Source organism: Saccostrea cucullata, unplaced genomic scaffold (genome assembly GCF_032062105.1).
Source record: "Saccostrea cucullata isolate Sc308-1 unplaced genomic scaffold, CSIRO_AGI_Scuc_v1 ctg40, whole genome shotgun sequence".
NCBI classification, from domain to species: Eukaryota; Metazoa; Mollusca; class Bivalvia; order Ostreida; family Ostreidae; genus Saccostrea; species Saccostrea cuccullata.
The window spans coordinates 344,155-363,213 of NW_026933337.1; the positions used below are offsets into that span (position 1 = coordinate 344,155).

At 35.1% G+C, this 19,059-nt stretch overlaps 1 protein-coding gene across 1 annotated transcript; it reads left to right on the forward strand.

The window, feature by feature from the left end:
• Nucleotides 1–161: 161 nt before the first annotated feature.
• On the forward strand, nucleotides 162–18,989 carry LOC134238024 (alpha-tocopherol transfer protein-like). Its single transcript, XM_062720157.1, has 8 exons — nucleotides 162–240; nucleotides 9,626–9,784; nucleotides 10,081–10,314; nucleotides 10,505–10,581; nucleotides 14,732–14,848; nucleotides 15,225–15,335; nucleotides 15,645–15,746; nucleotides 16,364–18,989. Exons 2-8 carry the CDS (start codon nucleotides 9,631–9,633, stop codon nucleotides 16,511–16,513), a joined length of 945 nt encoding a protein of 314 aa, XP_062576141.1. The 5' UTR covers nucleotides 162–240; nucleotides 9,626–9,630; the 3' UTR covers nucleotides 16,514–18,989.
• Nucleotides 18,990–19,059: the final 70 nt, after the last annotated feature.

The following is a 19,059-nucleotide window of genomic DNA, read 5'->3' on the forward strand; positions in this document are numbered from 1 at the left end:
CAAATTTTAACTTCGACAGAAGCTGATACAAAAAAGAAATTGAATTCATATTTTTTAAATTTTGATGTACAGTATACTTATTTTTAAAAATATTTTTCAAAATTATTTTTTAAATAATATTTTTATCATTAAAAATAAGATCATCACGTTTCTCCTTGACCTTGTAAACAACATCCGCTTTTGGTTTGTCGAGTTGTAACGAAAGCAGAACGTGAAAACTTCTTCGAAGCGGCTGTAAAGGTAGGTCAAGGGAGATACAGACACATTTTTGCTGTGAAAAATTAAGGAATTGGTAAAATATTCCCTTGGGCAATTTCTTTTTGTGCTTTTTCATGAAAGCCATCTATAGTAAATTTCTTATGCAAACTTGATTGGAAACCGAATTTTCTCAGTTATCTGGTGAAAACGACTGCGACATCCGAAAGTTTGTTACTGGAAACTTACGATGTAAAATTTTCAGAATCAACACAAATTAATAAAACTAGCTTATCAGTGGACTCAGTGTCTGTTGACATTCTGATCATATCACCCTGTTCTTCTTGCTAGTGGTTTTCCAGCAAAGACTATCGGAAAGGGTGCCTGTGTGTACAGATCTGTGTCAAAACCTCTAACTGAGACTGAGTCCATGTACTGTTTAGATTAATTTCTTTCATTGAGATCCTGACCCATCCTTGAGTTCTGAATACGAAATATTTCATGTTTTCCCAGCTTTTTAGCTCACCTGAGTAGATATGGCAAGAAACTGGTACTGCGTTTTTAGGTGATACTTTTGTACCCTAGGGTACACCCTTATTAAATGTATGGAGAAAAGGTTACAAAAAGGGTACACTATTCCTACTGAAACCAAAAGTAGATGCTCCACAGTAGTAGGAAGACTGTATCATCTGAGTTAAAATTAAAAATAATGGAGCAGGTGCTCAGGGTACAGCGGGTACACAGGGTACACTTGGGTACAGCAGGTAACAACACTGTAAGGAATGGATACAAGGGTTTAGAAGGCTGAAATTTTCTAAGATAAAATTAAAAATAATGGAGCCAATGCTCAGGGTACAGTAGGTATGTAACCGAGCAGTAAGGCAGATGTTATGTTTTCATAATTTATTCAGGAAATAAAGGCATTGATCTAAAATAAACAAAGTACATAATAAGTCAAAATTACAAAAATTGAGAAAATAACATATGAGATAATTTACCTTACAGTATACGTTTAAGAAAAATGAACTCTATGAAAAAATGTGTTCTGTAAACAATTCAAATTGAAACCTTACAGACTTATTTCATTTACAACTTTGAATGCAAAAATACAATAAAGTAAAACGTTTGCAATCAAAATAATAACGTAAATCAAATCTTTATATGGCAACGAAACACATAATTAAATATACAAGTTACATACCATAAGATGCGTATGATGGACACTGGATTTAAAATATACTTATTTCATCAAAACGTAATACTGCTCTGATATACAAGGTAAAGCGCGGTAAATTTATACTTATAATGAAAATGTATTATATGATGAAAAAATAGGAAATAACCAATCAAATGAAAGAGCCAATGAAATCATAGAATAAAACTTTACTCAGGCAACTCAATCCAGGTGCGCAATAGAACTTTTAGTTAATCAAATTTTAAGATTTTATTTCTCAAAACGATATGAAAAAATAAATAAAAACGAATAAATACATATAGAAATAGATTTCATTATATCACATACTCCCCTGGAAAATTGTTAATCTGTCCTCAGATTATAATAATATCAAATTCACATAATAATAAATACATATAGATATAAACACGAATCAATGAATTCCTCCATTTCACAGAACAAGAAATAACTTTCTTATCACACATATTCACAACCACAATCACTGACGAATTGGCTTCAACTCCTGTCTGTTCACGTTTCTGGTCTTAGAATCGTCGTTTTCCAAACGCACACTGTAAACGGATGGAAACGGTTTTCCAACAATGGTGAACACTTCTGGTCTCCACTTGTCTTGAATCTTATCACGCCCTTTGATCCCTCTGTTTCTTACGTATACACGGTCACCGATCTGCAACTCATCATTCACTTTTCCTGCATTGTGTCTCTGTTTCCGGTCATCTTCGTTACGCTGTATCTCTTCCTTTGCTTTGTTGTACGCGAATTGTAACTTATCCGAATGAAGTTCAATCCACCGGTCTAGACTGATGTCGTCGGTTGGAGGATTAGTGTTCCGTCCTATTAGGAAATCTATCGGCAGGTATGGGTCGCGTCCGTACATGAGGTAATAAGGTGAATATCCAGTTGATGAATGGGGTGTCACGTTGTACGAAAACACAAGCTCCTTGATGTATTCCGGCCATTTCCGCTTCCTCGCTGGGGGTAAAGATCGAAGTAAATCATGTAGCGTTCTGTTGAAGCGCTCGCACTGTCCGTTTCCTTGAGGGTGGTACGCTGTCGTTCTTGTCTTTTTAATGCGATAAAGAGTACACAGCTGCTGTATAATCTCCGCTTCAAAACACTTTCCTTGGTCTGAATGTATACGTTTGCAAACTCCAAACTTAAAGAAAAACTCGTTCACTAACACTCTGGCTACCGTTTGGGCTGTCTGATCTCGTGTCGGAACGGCTATAGTCCACTTTGAGAAAACATCTGTGATTACTAACACATTTTCAAATCCTTGCGCTTTTTCCAACACAGAAAAATCTATCGCTAAACACTCCAGTGGTTCGGATGCTGTAAGGTGTCCCATACTAGTATGCACTTTGGGTGGTGGAATCTTGGATATTGCACAACGGTCACATTTTTCACAGTAGTTTTTAATATCCAAAAACATTTTTGGCCAATAACACCGCTGTCGAATCAGGTTGAATGTTCTTTCAATCCCTTGATGACCATTCTGATCATGGAGACACTCTAACACTAAGTCCTTCATACACTCCGGAAGTAGAATCTGCGTGAGCTCTCCTAATTTTGGATCTTTAATCTTCCTGAGAATAACACCATCAGAAATATATAAGGACTTTAACTGCCTTAACAAAACTTGCACTTTCTTGTTCTGTTTCCTCGAAAAACTTGGTTTAGGAACAGTGTTTGTCTCCAGGAAATTCGTACACTTTGAAATCACTGCGTCTTTTCTTTGTAATTCACTGATCTCATCCTTTGAATATCCAGGAAAAGTTTCTGCATGAGTGACAGTAGCTGATTCAATGAATAACACTGAGGAATGCGCAGTTTTAATATCCAAAGGAACAATAGATCCATGTATGCATTCACTGAGAACTTCAACACTTTTCATGGGAAGTCTTGACAATGCGTCTGCGTTGCTATTCTGTTTTCCCGGTCGGTACTTTATCTCAAAATCAAAATCTGCTAGTTGTGAAGCCCATTTCTGTTCATAAGCACCAAGTTTAGCTGACGAAAGGTATTTCAACGGGTTGTTGTCTGTAAGTACCACAAACTTGTTTCCTAGTAGATAGTCTCTGAATTTCTCCGTCACACTCCACTTCAGTGCTAAAAGTTCAAGCTTCAGGCTACTCATGGTCTTTGCGGAGCGTTCATTAGGTCGAAGAGTTCTGCTGGCGTATGCAATAACGACAGTACGTCCATTCTGCACTTGAGAAATAACGGCTCCTAGTCCATGTGCACTTGCATCAGTTTCGACAATGAATGGTAATGTGAAGTCAGCGTATCCAAGTAAAGGAGCACTAGATAACTGTGTTTTCAGCTGTTCAAACGAATCCTGACAACTTTTAGTCCACTTATCACCAAATTTTGTCTTTGGATGTTTTATATTAAGTTTGGCAATTTCAAGTAATGGTTCCGCTATCTGTGAGAAATGTCGAATAAAACGGCGATAGTAGCCCGCAAATCCCAAGAATGATTTCACTTCTTTCACATTTTCAGGTATTTTCCAGTTAACTATGCATTTGATCTTCTCACTATCAGTGCTGATGCCGTCTTTACTCACAATATGTCCCAGATATTGCACAGATGGTTGGAAAAATTTACACTTCCGCATCTTCAGTTTAAGACCATGTTGACGTAGAATAGAAAACACTTTGTCAAGACGCTCAATATGTTCACTTAAAGACTTTGAATAAACAATGATGTCGTCTAGGAAAACTAACATTATGTTGAATACTTCTTCCCGGAAACAGTGCTGCATTAAACGCTGGAACGTAGCTGGCGCGTTGGTAAGTCCGAAGGGCATGCGCATAAATTCATAAAGTCCAAAGGGTGTTGTGAAAGCTGTTTTCTCTATATCCTCTTCTGCTACTGCTATTTGGTTGTAACCGGAAGTTAAATCCATGGTAGAAAACATAACGGAACCGTGTAACACATCAAAAGTTTCTTCAACTCTGGGTAACGGAAATTTGTCTTTAATCGTCTTCTCGTTAAGTTTCCGATAGTCCACACAAAGTCGTAGAGTATTGTCTTTCTTGCGAACAAGTACAATAGGTGAAGCAAAAGGGCTGGTACTCTCCCTAATTACACCGTTATCCAATAACTTTCTAATGTGCTGTTTCACTTCCTCAAACTGAGATGGTGGTATACGGCGGTACTGTTGAGAAATGGGTTTATCATCAGTGAGGCGAATGCGATGTTGAACAGTATCTGTACTTCCGATGTCGTCATCATTCTTGGAGAAAATGTCACTATATTTCTGGAAAAGTGAAGTTATTAATGCTTTTTCTTCTTTGCTACAGTCGAGATGGTAAATGTCCTCAGGTAACGTGAATTTTTCATCAAGGGTAGTTACCTCTGAGACGTCACAATTCTGAATAAATATTTCCTCAACACTGCCGACTCTATTAAATCCAATATTTGATCTATTGGTATCAACTTCACATCTAGACACAGTTCCTATCCTTGTACGTGGTTTAACTGAAATATCCTCATCTCCGATATTGGCTACACGAACCCACAGTTTCCCACTGATTATGGTAGCACACGTATCTACAGTTCGGAAATTTCTGTGTAGATGTGATCCATTAATCAAAGGATTAACAATAACGTCACTGTCAATATGCGGTCCAGTGCACTCTATAACAATGGCAGTATTTGCTGGTATACGAATAGGAATTGACCCGCTCACTCGTGCAAATCCACTAACAATCCTATGATCGAACACGTTGCTTTCAGTAAAATCTTCCTGTAAATGTGCACTTGTTGGAATGTTATAAGTAGATAAGATATCTTTGCAAACACTGAGAATATTCATACCGATGAGACCTGGTAGAGCTTCTTTACGCTTCCTCGTTTCACTATCTACGGAGTCTTTGACTATAAGAAAACCACGTTGAGGAATAGTTTTTCCTAGGTACTGGATATCAAGTTCTACATATCCTATATATGGGATGGTTAGTCCATTCGCAGCTTTAAGTCGTATTAGATTGTCGTGTATGATGGTTGTTCCTAATGGCTGAATAAACTGTTTGTAAAAGCTTTCTGTCAGTGTTGAAACCATGGAACCTGTGTCGACTAAGCAGGGGATTTTCACATTTAACACAGTAATATCCATCACAGGACACTTCCCTATAAAGCGTTGCATAAACGGTGAGTCCTGTTGACCGTCATCTATTGTCGGACTCGTGTCAATAGATGTTACTTGTTTTCCGAATCATTCACTTTCACACGACAAAATCTCTGTATATGGCCCAGCTTTCCACACTTGTAACACTGAGGACGGTTGCTATAAGGGCGTTCCGTAGAATGTTCACTGCCTTCGCGATCTTTCATCAGGCTGGTTAGTGAGTCGATCTGCTTTTGTTGTGCTTGGATGATTTTCAATAGCTGATCCGCTGTAGACGATTCCGGTGTTGGGACATTTAAATTTGGCTGATCGCTGATCTTCTCGACCGGTTTACTATCTGGAAGCTTTGACTGCGTGTTTGAATGGTGTTGCGTTGTTTCTTCTTCACTGAATAGAATTATTTCATCTCGTAGCGTGTAGAAATCATTGGGTCCGTATTTGCTTCTAACAAGTCGTTTCGCTTCCTTGCGTATGAATGGATCACACAAGCCGTTAGCGAATCGTTCACATAGGGTGCGCTCTTTTTCTGGAAAAACACTACTGTCTTTCTTAATCACTTTCTGAAAAAGATCCAATAGCACATATGAATATTCACGGATTTTTTCACTTTCTTTCTGGTGTCGCTCAAAGAAACGTTGTTGTAACGTAATAACACTTTCCGGATTTCCGAATGCTGCCCGTAAACAATCCAATAGTGCATAGGGGTCATGACGAATATCTTCTCTGTATTTCACTTCGTCCTTGGCCTGGCCTTCCAAATGCGTGAATATGAGATCTACTTTCTGTGCATCGGTCCTTTCACGAGCTGCAAACGCTACTTCTAGATCGTCAATCCAGTCATCAATTGACAAATCATTTTCAGTTTTAGGTCGACCAGAAAATGTTTTAATCTTGCGACTTTCAGGAATAAATGTATGTTTTTCAACAACTTTTGGCTTGGAAAGTTTTTCTTCTAAAAGTTCTTGTTCCAATTCATGGATACGGTTTTGAAGATCTCTTTTATTCATTTTCAGATTTCAGATTCTAAGTTCACGATTAACATTTACCGTTCCAATGAAAACAGTTCACAATACAAAACCCAGGTAAATCGAACACTCTGTCGATGAGTAGAAGTCACCATACACACGCATCAGTGGAATATAAGTTCCCTAATCAATGCCTTGGTGTTGTTTCTTGCAGCGCCATGATGTAACCGAGCAGTAAGGCAGATGTTATGTTTCCATAATTTATTCAGGAAATAAAGGCATTGATCTCAAATAAACAAAGTACATAAAAAGTCAAAATTACAAAAATTGAGAAAATAACATATGAGATAATTTACCTTACAGTATACGTTTAAGAAAAATGAACTCTATGAAAAAATGTGTTCTGTAAACAATTCAAATTGAAACCTTACAGACTTATTTCATTTACAACTTTGAATGCAAAAATACAATAAAGTAAAACGTTTGCAATCAAAATAATAACGTAAATCAAATCTTTATATGGCAACGAAACACATAATTAAATATACAAGTTACATACCATAAGATGCGTATGATGGACACTGGATTTAAAATATACTTATTTCATCAAAACGTAATACTGCTCTGATATACAAGGTAAAGCGCGGTAAATTTATACTTATAATGAAAATGTATTATTGGATGAAAAAATAGGAAATAACCAATCAAATGAAAGAGCCAATGAAATCATAGAATAAAACTTTACTCAGGCAACTCAATCCAGGTGCGCAATAGAACTTTTAGTTAATCAAATTTTAAGATTTTATTTCTCAAAACGATATGAAAAAATAAATAAAAACGAATAAATACATATAGAAATAGATTTCATTATATCACAGGTACACAGGGTACACTTGGGTACAGCAGGTTACAACTCTGTAAGGAATGGATACAAGGGTTTAGAAGGCTCAGGTGAGCTTTTTGATCAAAATTTGTTCATTGTCTGTCATCATTGTTGTCATCTTATTTTTCTTATTTTCATCTTCTTCCCAAGAACCACAGGGCTAGCATTGTCACAGGTAACTGAAATGACTGAGAACTGCGGAACAATTACCGGGTAATTTGAGTCGGATATGGTTATGTTTTTTCTGGAATTGGGTTCAGTTCCATTATTATGTGATTTGAATCATTTGGTTTTATATAATCATTTTACTACAGGAAACTACTTTAAGCTAGTCATTATGTTGCTGTTTGTTAAATTAAAAAGATTTTAAAAAATTTGTTGAATAGAATCAAATCATGAGTTTTTATTCCCTTGTCCATGTATACCCTTTTGTATAATTAGGCCAAGCTTAAAAAATTCTTTGTTTGCAGTTGTCGACCTATAATTTTTAGACTGAGTAGGTAGGTAGGCATTCTTTTTTTTTTTTTTTTTGGAAAAAAGTTTTCATAGGCCAACTAAACATGAATAAGCTCCACTCTTGTTATAAATCACTGATTGATAAAGAGAAAAATTGACAATGAAACACTTTCAATATCCTGAAAATTTTGAAAAAAAAATAATATTACAAAATGGCTAAAAAAAAACTTTGGTCGGGTGCATTTTCAGTGGGTCGGTAGGCAACTGCAAACAAATAATATTTTATTTTAGGCCTTATGCATGATACAGTCATATGCTACAAACAAGTTGGCATAATTTGTGACAATATAGGGAATGTAACAATTTTTCTGGGGCCATTATTTACATAAGACAACAGTGATTTTAAATTTTTTATATGGTCTAATTCAAAGGACTGGTCTCCTCTCCCACATTGGGATTCGAACCAGTGATGAAAGGATCAGCGCTTTACGCCACGACTCAAGAGTAGAGCAGTCACTCTACTAATTACTGCACAACTACAATAGGTGGTCAAATAAAGACAGAAAAAATAAACATTGTGCACAAATTGCTCCATGTCAGTTTCATAGGACCCATTCATGTGAAAAGAGCAAATTACAAATTTATATTTTTTACATGGATTGAATTTCAGAAATAACATTATTTATTTATTTATTAATTCATGTAAAGTATATTTCAGTGGTTAATTGTTATATCCTAGCCACATGTGCAATATGTGCATACATATTATGTTGATTGACAAATCAGGCTGCCATCTTACTATGTCAGAAAGGAAAACTACCTGGTAGTGTATTCACTTCAGAGGCCTGTTCAACAGAGCCTGTGCTCCCAAACATTTCTGTTGGAAGTATAAGGAATTTTTTGCGAGTGCTCCCGAAAGTTTTCTCTGTTGAACAGCCTCTGGTGTCATGCCTGCCAAAACAAACAACTTATAATTAGTTGTGACATAAGGGGGAAAGACAATCTTGAAGTTGGACTACTGATGGTATCTAAGCTGGATCGAGTTGACAAATATCAAAATTATTTGTTCTCTTCCATAGACATTAAATTTCTTTCGAGTCTTTTACCTATAGAATTTGTATTGTGAAATATTTATAAGATTAGATATAACAGAGGTACATAATACATCTGCTCCTTTTGTTTAGTCAAAGAATTGAATTTTCCAAGAACCAATATGAAGAAGATTTTTTTCATTGACAGCCTGTTGTAAAAGACTTTATGCTTTTGAGACTTAATAATATGCAGAGAAATTTGAAACCCAAGTGTTTCAATCCCTTTGTGTATATTTAGTTACCAGGTACACAATAAATTATGTTAAAACCCAAACTTATACCTGCCGTATTTGAATAGATGTTTCTTGCAATCATGTGAACTCGACACCCCTGGCTTCAGATTTATGATGCATGGAACAAAATGTCAACATATCAAATATTAATATTTGCACAATAGTCTCTCTGGTACTTTATATGCTCTGTGTATTTACTATCAAACATTGCAAGTTTATTCGGGACTACCTAATAAATTGTCATTTATTGCAGACACAGTGCATAGGGTGAACTTCGGTTTACAAACATGCAAGTAAAAAGTTGTCCATAAGACCCCCCAGAAATTCTAAGAATGTAAATTCTGATCAATATCTTATAAATAGAAAGTGGTTGTCACCCTGCTTGACTTTATGATCACGTATATAACACTGTCTATTTTGAGGGCGTACCACAGGTTTTAATGTAACTACTAACTTTAACTTGCTCTATTTTTAGACATAATGGCAGAGGAAGGGAACAATTCGGCTTCCACAGGCTACCAGTGTACACTGTCCCCAGACCTAATACAGAAGGCAGAAAAGGAGCTAAACGAGAAGGCAGAATGGAGGAACCGAGATATTCAGGCTCTCAGGGACATGGTGAATAAAAATAAAGGTGAAGAAAAATATAGAATTCATATACCACTGTATACATTTATGGATTTTTAAAAGCTGTGGTGTTGCAATTTTGGTTCATGCAAAAACTCTAAAAATAGGGGGAAAATTGAGAATAAAATATGGCTTCAAAATGGCAGATAAAAAATACTTAGAGAAAAAATAATTGGGACTTCAGATTTGCTTTGATATTTTCATTGTATTCTAGATATCAGTGTATGAGATACAGCCCTGGAGTTAAACTACATACATAATATTTTATATTTATGAAAGATTGTATTGTGTTCTGTTCTTTAGAGCTTCAAATTCGAACAGACGATGTTTTCTTGCTACGCTTTCTGAGAGCCAAGAAGTTTGACTATGACAGAGCATATAATCTTATCCTCACACATTTCCAAATGAAGAAGGAAAATCCAAAGTTGTTTGAAAATCTGCGACCCTCAGCAGTCAAACATGTTTTAGAGGCAGGAGTTACAGGGGTGCTGCCTCACCGAGACAAGGAGGGGAGACGTGTTATTATATTTAGACCTGGTACGAAAATTATTGATATCCACACCCACACAGAGGTCTGTCTGTTTAACATTTTGGCTTATTTTCCAAAATAAAGCTGCTTATTAGGTATTTAAAGACGTATGAATGGTCCTCACTTTGTCACAAAGATGATAATTAATATTTATCTTTTTAATATTTCAAGTTAATTGAATTGTTCAGTGTTTTCCAGGTAAATGGGATCCAAGTCGATGTCCTGTGGATGATGTATTTCGGACAAACTTTTTGACAATATCAAAGATTATACAGGTAACCTTACACCCCTTAAAGGCAGAGATATTTTACCGGGGGTGGGGGTGGGGGCTTTAAATTCTAGGTAAGGGAGGGACTTATTTTGTACAGGTGTGAATGCCTCAGGGACTAGCAATCTACCTGTGGTCATTTTTCTCAAAATCCCTATACACAGGAAGTGAATTAATATACAATGGAATACCCAAGAAGTCAAACTTTACCTCTACTGGGAATTTTGAGACAATTTTAAATTAAAAGTAAAAAGTTGTAAATAAATTTCATCTCAATAATCTTAATATTGATTTGTTTTTTAACATTTTAAAGTTCTAAAAACACTCCTATCCATTCCAAAAAAACATATTATCATACTGCTAGTTTACATATTAAAGCTGAGATTGTTATACCCTCGTAAATGAAGTTTTGGGGGTATATAGTTTTTGTTGTGTCTGTCCGTCTGTCTAGCTGTTTGTCAGCAAAAATTTTAACCTTGCCCATAACTTTTGATTTAGTGGAGCAATGACTTTCATATTTCACATGTGTATTCCTTGTGACAAGACCTTTCTTTGGGTACCACCAAATTTGACATTTTGACCTTGACCTTGGAGTTTGACCCACTTTAGACAAAATTTCCAAACTTTTACTTTGGCCATATCTTTTGAACAGTAGATACCAGGACATTTATACTTCACATATGTATTTTTTTGTATTATCTCTATTGAAATTATGATATTTTTATAATATCAACACTGTATTTATTATCACCATTATTATTAATTGATATTATTTCCTTATTCATAAAACAATTGTTTTTGTTCTTCTATGTACAAGTATATATTGTAAAACTTTGTAAATGTTGTATGGCTATCCAGATTTTATGTATGGGAGAGGAGTATCTAAGTTTTTGGAACTTGTATCCAATCCCTTTGACATATTGTCAATAAAATATGTTCAAAACAATAACCTTGACCTTTTGACCTTGACATTGGAGATTTCCGTACTTATGAAAGAAACTTTTGAACGCTAAGGGCTAGTGCTCTCATACTTCACTTATGTAATCCTTTGAGAAGACCCTTCATTGGATACCAAGAAATTTGACCCTTGACCTTGACCTTGTCCTTGGAGTTTGACATTTTTTAAAAAAACACACCTTGATCATAACATTTGAAAGGGTTAAGGCTAATGCTTTCACACTTTTTAGCTCACCTGAGCCGACGGCTCAAGTGAGCTTTTCTGATCACATTTTGTCCGGCGTCCGTCTGTCTGTCCATCTGTCTGTCTGTCTGTCTGTAAACTTTTCACATTTTCGACTTCTTTTCAAGAACCGCTGGGCCAATTTCAACCAAACTTGCCACAAAGCAGCCTTGGGTGAAGGGGATTCAAGTTTGATCAAATGAAGGGCCACGCCCTCATTCAAGGGGAGATAATTGGGAATTAATGAAAATTTGCTGGCATGTTTTAAAAATCTTCTGAAGAAGAACCACTGTGCCAGGAAAGATGAAACTTATGGGGTAACATCCTCAGGTAGTGTAGATTCAAATTTGTTCAAATGATGACCCCCGGGGGTAGGGCGGGGCCAAAATGGCCGACCAAAGTTTAACATAGAAATATATAGGAAAATTCTTTAAAAATCTTCTTCTCAAGAATGACAATGCCATAATTCATCATATTTATATTGAAGCATCCTCAGGTAGTGTAGATTCAAATTTGTTCAAATCATGACCCCCCGGGGGTAGGGCGGGGCCAAAATGGCCGACCAAAGTTTTACATAGAAATATATAGGAAAATTCTTTAAAAAATCTTCTTCTCAAGAATAGCAAAGTCATAATTCATCATATTTATATGGAAGCATCCTCAAGTAGTTTAGATTTAAGTTTCTTCAAATAATGACCCCCGGGGGTAGGGCGGGGCCAAAATGGCCGACCAAAGTTTTACATAGAAATATATAGGAAAATTCTTTAAAAATCTTCTTCTCAAGAATGACAATGCCATAATTCATCATATTTATATGGAAGCATCCTCAGGTAGTGTAGATTCAAATTTGTTCAAATCATGACCCCCGGGGGTAGGGCGGGGCCAAAATGGCCGACCAAAGTTTTACATAGAAATATATAGGAAAATTCTTTAAAAATCTTCTTCTCAAGAATGACAATGCCATAATTCATCATATTTATATGGAAGCATCCTCAGGTAGTGTAGATTTAAGTTTGTCCAAATCATGACCCCCGGGGGTAGGGCGGGGCCAAAATGGCCGACCAAAGTTTTACATAGAAATATATAGGAAAATTCTTTAAAAATCTTCTTCTCAAGAATGACAATGCCATAATTCATCATATTTATATGGAAGCATCCTCAGATAGTGTAGATTCAAGTTTGTCCAAATCATGACCCCCTGGGGTAGGGCGGGGCCAAAATGGCCGACCAAAGTTTTACATAGAAATATATAGGAAAATTCTTTAAAAAATCTTCTTCTCAAGAATAGCAAAGTCATAATTCATCATATTTATATGGAAGCATCCTCAAGTAGTTTAGATTTAAGTTTCTTCAAATAATGACCCCCGGGGGTAGGGCGGGGCCAAAATGGCCGACCAAAGTTTTACATAGAAATATATAGGAAAATTCTTTAAAAATCTTCTTCTCAAGAATGACAATGCCATAATTCATCATATTTATATGGAAGCATCCTCAGGTAGTGTAGATTCAAATTTGTTCAAATCATGACCCCCGGGGGTAGGGCGGGGCCAAAATGGCCGACCAAAGTTTTACATAGAAATATATAGGAAAATTCTTTAAAAATCTTCTTCTCAAGAATGACAATGCCATAATTCATCATATTTATATGGAAGCATCCTCAGGTAGTGTAGATTCAAGTTTGTTCAAATCATGACCACCGGGGGTAGGGCGGGGCCAAAATGGCCGACCAAAGTTTTACATAGAAATATATAGGAAAATTCTTTAAAAATCTTCTTCTCAAGAATGACAAAGCCATAATTCATCATATTTATATGGAAGCATCCTCAGGTAGTGTAGATTCAAGTTTGTCCAAATCATGACCCCCTGGGGTAGGGCGGGGCCAAAATGGCCGACCAAAGTTTTACATAGAAATATATAGGAAAATTCTTTAAAAAATCTTCTCAAGAATAGCAAAGTCATAATTCATCATATTTATATGGAAGCATCCTCAAGTAGTTTAGATTTAAGTTTCTTCAAATAAAGACCCCCGGGGGTAGGGCGGGGCCAAAATGGCCGACCAAAGTTTTACATAGAAATATATAGGAAAATTCTTTAAAAATCTTCTTCTCAAGAATGACAATGCCATAATTCATCATATTTATATGGAAGCATCCTCAGGTAGTGTAGATTCAAATTTGATCAAGTCATGACCCCTTGGGGGTAAGGTGGGGCCAAAGTGGCCGTCTCTAGTTTTACATAGAAATATATAGGAAAATTCTTTAAAAATCTTCTCAAGAATAGCAATGCCATAATTCATCATATTTATATGAAGCATCCTCAGGTAGTGTAGATTCAAATTTGTTCAAATCATGACCCCTTGGGGGTAAGGTGGGGCCAAAATGGCCGTCTCTAGTTTTACATAGAAATGAATGGGAAAATTCTTTAAAAATCTTCTTTTCAAGAATAGCAAAACCATAATTCATCATATTTATATGGAAGCATCCTCAGGTAGGGTAGATTCAAATTGTTCAAATCATGACCCCCGGAGGTAGGGTGGGACCACAATGGCCGACCAAGGTTTGCATAGAAATATATAGGAAAATTCTTTAAAGAATAGCAAATCCATGATTGGTCATGGGAATACTTTTGGATTTAAACTTTTTAATAATAAACCAATTTCTACTTTTTCTTAGCTGCAGTACTCAGGTGAGCGATGTGGCCCATGGGCCTCTTGTCATATTTAATCCTTGTGATAAGACCTTTCATGTGATATCAAGAATTATGACCCTTTGACCTCGACCTTGGAGTTAGACCTTCTTTTTAAAGTTGCTAACCTTGGCCATATCTTAAAGGGAATTCAAATCTATGAAAGCTTTTGTGATTCCTACAAAATTCTTAGTTATTAAAGTAAAGATATACAGTAAATGTTCTTAATACACAGAAAAATCTGTCCAGAGTTTTTAGCTGTATGACTGAGTTTGGTTGCATTTATTCACAGGATGAAGCAACCCAAGTGAATGGAATAATCATGGTTATGGATTTGAATGGTGTTGGATGGGGACATGCTAAAAATATTTCTCCATTTTATGCAAAACGTGTCATGTCTCTGCTGCAGGTATGACTAATGTCATCATCGCAAACCACGACCAAAATGTACAATCCTCTCCCATTCTGGGAGAGCTACATGTATATTTGCGGACTACAAACCATGGCTTGAGACGATGAATTAATGTTTGTTCCTTGTTGTTTCTTGTTTGTCTAGTATGGACATTTAATAGATAATGCTGGAGCAGTCCCATGCTGTAATATTAATGTAGAAGAGGAAATTTCTGTACTTGTTAAAGAATCTGAATGCTGAGAGCATTGAGATATTTAGCAGGAACACTAGTGCTTTAAGAAACAAGAACTTAATTTTCTTTCCTTTCATATTCTGATGATAATCAATACATGTATAACTTAATTGCTAAATTTCAATTACTTTCTATTTTCAGGATGCCTTTCCTGCAAGATTCAAAGGAATTCATTACCTAAATGAACCAGCAGTATTTGATTACATATTTGCAATAGTGAAGCAGTTTATGAAAGAAAAAACAGTCAATCGAGTAAGAAAAATGAATAAATTAGAAATTCAGAAACATTGCACACCATAAATAACTTCTCAGGACTGTCAACTCTAATGATTTTGGCATGAGGCTTATAATTTGAGCATCTTAAATGTGTCGTATGATTTTACTTTATATTCTTCAGGAAAGAACTCATAAATTGTTTTGAAAAATAGGACACAAGTTTATGGTATTATTACTGTTTATCACATGTCCTTAGATTTCAATTGATTCGGGTGAGCTGTTAATTGGTTTCTCCTTTCTTTTAAACTTCTCAGCTTTTCATTTTGTTTGTATTGCTTTTTACAGCTTCATTTCCACGGAAAAAATGTACAAGAATTGACAGATTTTATTGATGCTGAATACCTTCCTGAGGAGTATGGTGGAAAAGCACCTCCATATTCAAATAAGGTGAGTTATTTATCTGAAAAATAATTTAAAAACTCAATATTAAAAGTTTGTTACAAAACTGTAGCAAGTATGGGGAAAAGGTTGTACAATTTATAATAATAAATACATGTACATGTATTATTTTCTTGTTGATATAAATGTATAACCTGTCAAAGACTCTGCACACAAGCGTATTTTTTATAAAGCACTTGATTAACAGATTGGCTTTTTAAAAATCTTAATCAAAAGTGCAGTTTGTTTAGGCTGTATAAAGATGAAGATACACTGTGGTTAACCCATTAATACAGTAAGCAAAATAAAATATGAATAGGGCAAAAACAAAGTCCTTTTGAAATATGAGAAGTAGGTGCCCAGAAGGAATAAAAATCCCCTGTCTACTGGTCACACCCACTTTGAAGCTTATGTATTGATCAAGTAGTTGTAAAACTTAAATTCGTAGTCAATTTTAGTATAAAAACAACATTCTAAGGAAGGTCTCAATGCCTCCTATGCAAGTAATTACTTGCTTGCTCCCAAATAGGTTATTTTACTCATAAATTGCATAAAACTTGTATCCTCAGTAAGTTAAATCACCAGGGTGAGAGAAAATGGTACTTAACTCTGTCACATTGTTGTAGGACTGGATGGAAGAACTCTTAAAATGTGATGCAGAATTTGATGAAGAGGCCAAATACGGGTTCGTTTCGGGCTCTACGATAAACCAGAAACCCGGACAAGATGCCATGGAGTGTGTAATGGGAAGTTATAGGAAACTCAGTGTTGATTAAAGTTACCATTCCACATCCTAGGATGTAATCAGTGTGATATGCACATACAGTTATTTATTTATTTGAAGTTGTTGGGTGTGTAGATTCTGTTTTAATTACTGGGTTAATTTTATACAATTGTTAAAATGCATCTAAAATTTATGTGTAAATGTGTAATTTAATTTGCTGGACTATAGTGAATGGGGGTAGGTATATAAACAGTTGGGAGTGGGTGCATTATTTTCACTATAATTCACTTTGCAAGAATTCTTTTCATTTTTGCATCCTTGATTTGCTATCAATTTTGATTGTCAAATACTTTTTTGTTGATTGTAATTAAGATTAAATAGTTACCAGTTTTTATGTCTTTTTTTCTTATTTTTGAAATATTTTGTTTTTTTATTCTAATTGAATTCTATCATTCAGTTTATTTTTCCTATCATAATACTTAAGCTAAAATTACATGTAATCAGTCAATACATGTATATACATTAAGATTATTGGAGACTTTCTTTCTTTCTATTTTTGATTGTTTTTGTTTTGTTTTGTTTGTTTCTTTGTAGATCAGGCTGCTATTATACTGCATGTGTACTTAATTAAACAGGATTCATTTCATTGTAGTCATTGCAGCACAAATTCATGATTAATGCCAAATTCGAATCTATACAAGTGCACTGTAAATGTATTCTTTTTGAAGATTTTGACAATCTTAATTCTAATTGTGAAAGTATTTTAAATTGTATTGTAAACAGTCCATGACTTTTATTCTCTGATATTTAAATTGCTGCAGTACTGTATATGCTTGTACATTATTCTGTGGAAATCAGACAAGCATCTAAAAATCTGTTACCTGTATTCAGAATACTGTAGGAATAGAAACTAGAAAAGATTAACATTTATTATTTTTTCCTTTCTTATTTTGTTATAGTTTTATTGTATAAGATCTGTGATAGAAATTTTTGTATATTGGTGAATTGTTTTCCAGCCATAATCATGTACCGGTACATTGTGTATCTCATCTTCATTTTAAAAATAAGCTTTTGAAACATATCCATGTATAATGCATATTATTTTTCTATTCTTTTTTTATTTATTTTAAAAAAATCCTATATGCAATATAGGCTGACATACAGTTTATTGAGGTTTTCATTATTTATCAGTGTGAAACGTACCCCAAAAATCTTATAACAACCCCATAGTAATTTATGGATTCTTGAAAGAAGTCATTACTTTGTTTATGCGTAGATTCTTAAAATTAATTTTCTAAAGGTCTCTCCCTGTATTTATAAAACAGATTCAAATGTTTTTCCTCAGCTTCCCAGATATTTCGACTACATTTGCTTCCATACGCCATGTAGATGTATTGATGATTTGGGCGGTAGCTTGCAAAAAAAATGGAGGGAAAAGAGGAAAATACCTTCATAGCAGACATACAAAAAGTTGATCCATTCAGTGTTGAAACTCTTTTGGAAATAAAGGTTCCATAACAAGTGCAAGTTATAAACTGGTTTTTCACAATCTTACTTTTATTTTGAAGAGGTATGAAAACTTCTGATTGTCACTTGAAATCACTAAAATTAAGGAACAAGATTTTAAGAAAACATTACTTTCAATTACTGGCTTCTGATCTCTATGTTTGATAAGATTATTTGCATGTATGAAAATTTTAAACTTCATGTATGTATATTATATATTATATGCAGGGCCGGCATTTCCAGGGTTCATTTATTTTATTTCCTATGTAGCTTGTAAAACGAGTTTTGATTGGTTACAAAGTCGAGTGTAAATTTCCGTACACCCAACTTGAGCCATGGGTTTAAAAAAATGTGACGTCACAATGCATTACTTCTCTGTGATAAATAACATGATGTCACGATGCACTGCAGGATGTAGAAAATCTTAATGATTGCTTGAAACACAGTTGATTGGACTTGTGTACAAAATAAATTATTTGGGTACATAGGAAGTAAATTCTTTATCCAGGTTCAATCAAGGGTGTACAGGGATTTACTGGGAGCCAGACAAAATGCCCCCTAATAAAAACGTCCCGGTCAAAGCGTCCCCTGATTTTAGTCAAAGCGCCCCCTGATTTTGGTCAAAGCGCCCCCTAACATATTTTTATAGAAAATACCGCCCCCAAATATTGGTCAAAGCGTCCCCTGATTTTAGTCAAAGCACGCCCTGATTTTGGTCAAAGCGCCCCTTAAAGAATTTTACGGTATAATGATGTTACAAAACCGCCCCCAAATATTGGTCAAAGCGTCCCCTGATTTTAGTCAAAATGTCCCCTGATTTTGGTCAAAGCGCCCCTTATAGAATTTTACAATAAAATGATGTTACAAAACCGCCCCCAAATATTGGTCAAAGCGTCCCATGATTTTGGTCAAAGCGCCCCTAATATATTTTTACAAACATATTACGGAATAAAACTGTTTTGTATTTATAATATTATCATTGTGTGGCAGTTACTTGAAAAATTTCTATAAGGGGGTGCTTTGACCAAAATATATTTTTACAAACATGCTTACGGAATAAAACGGGTTTTTTTTTATAAAAATATATTGTGT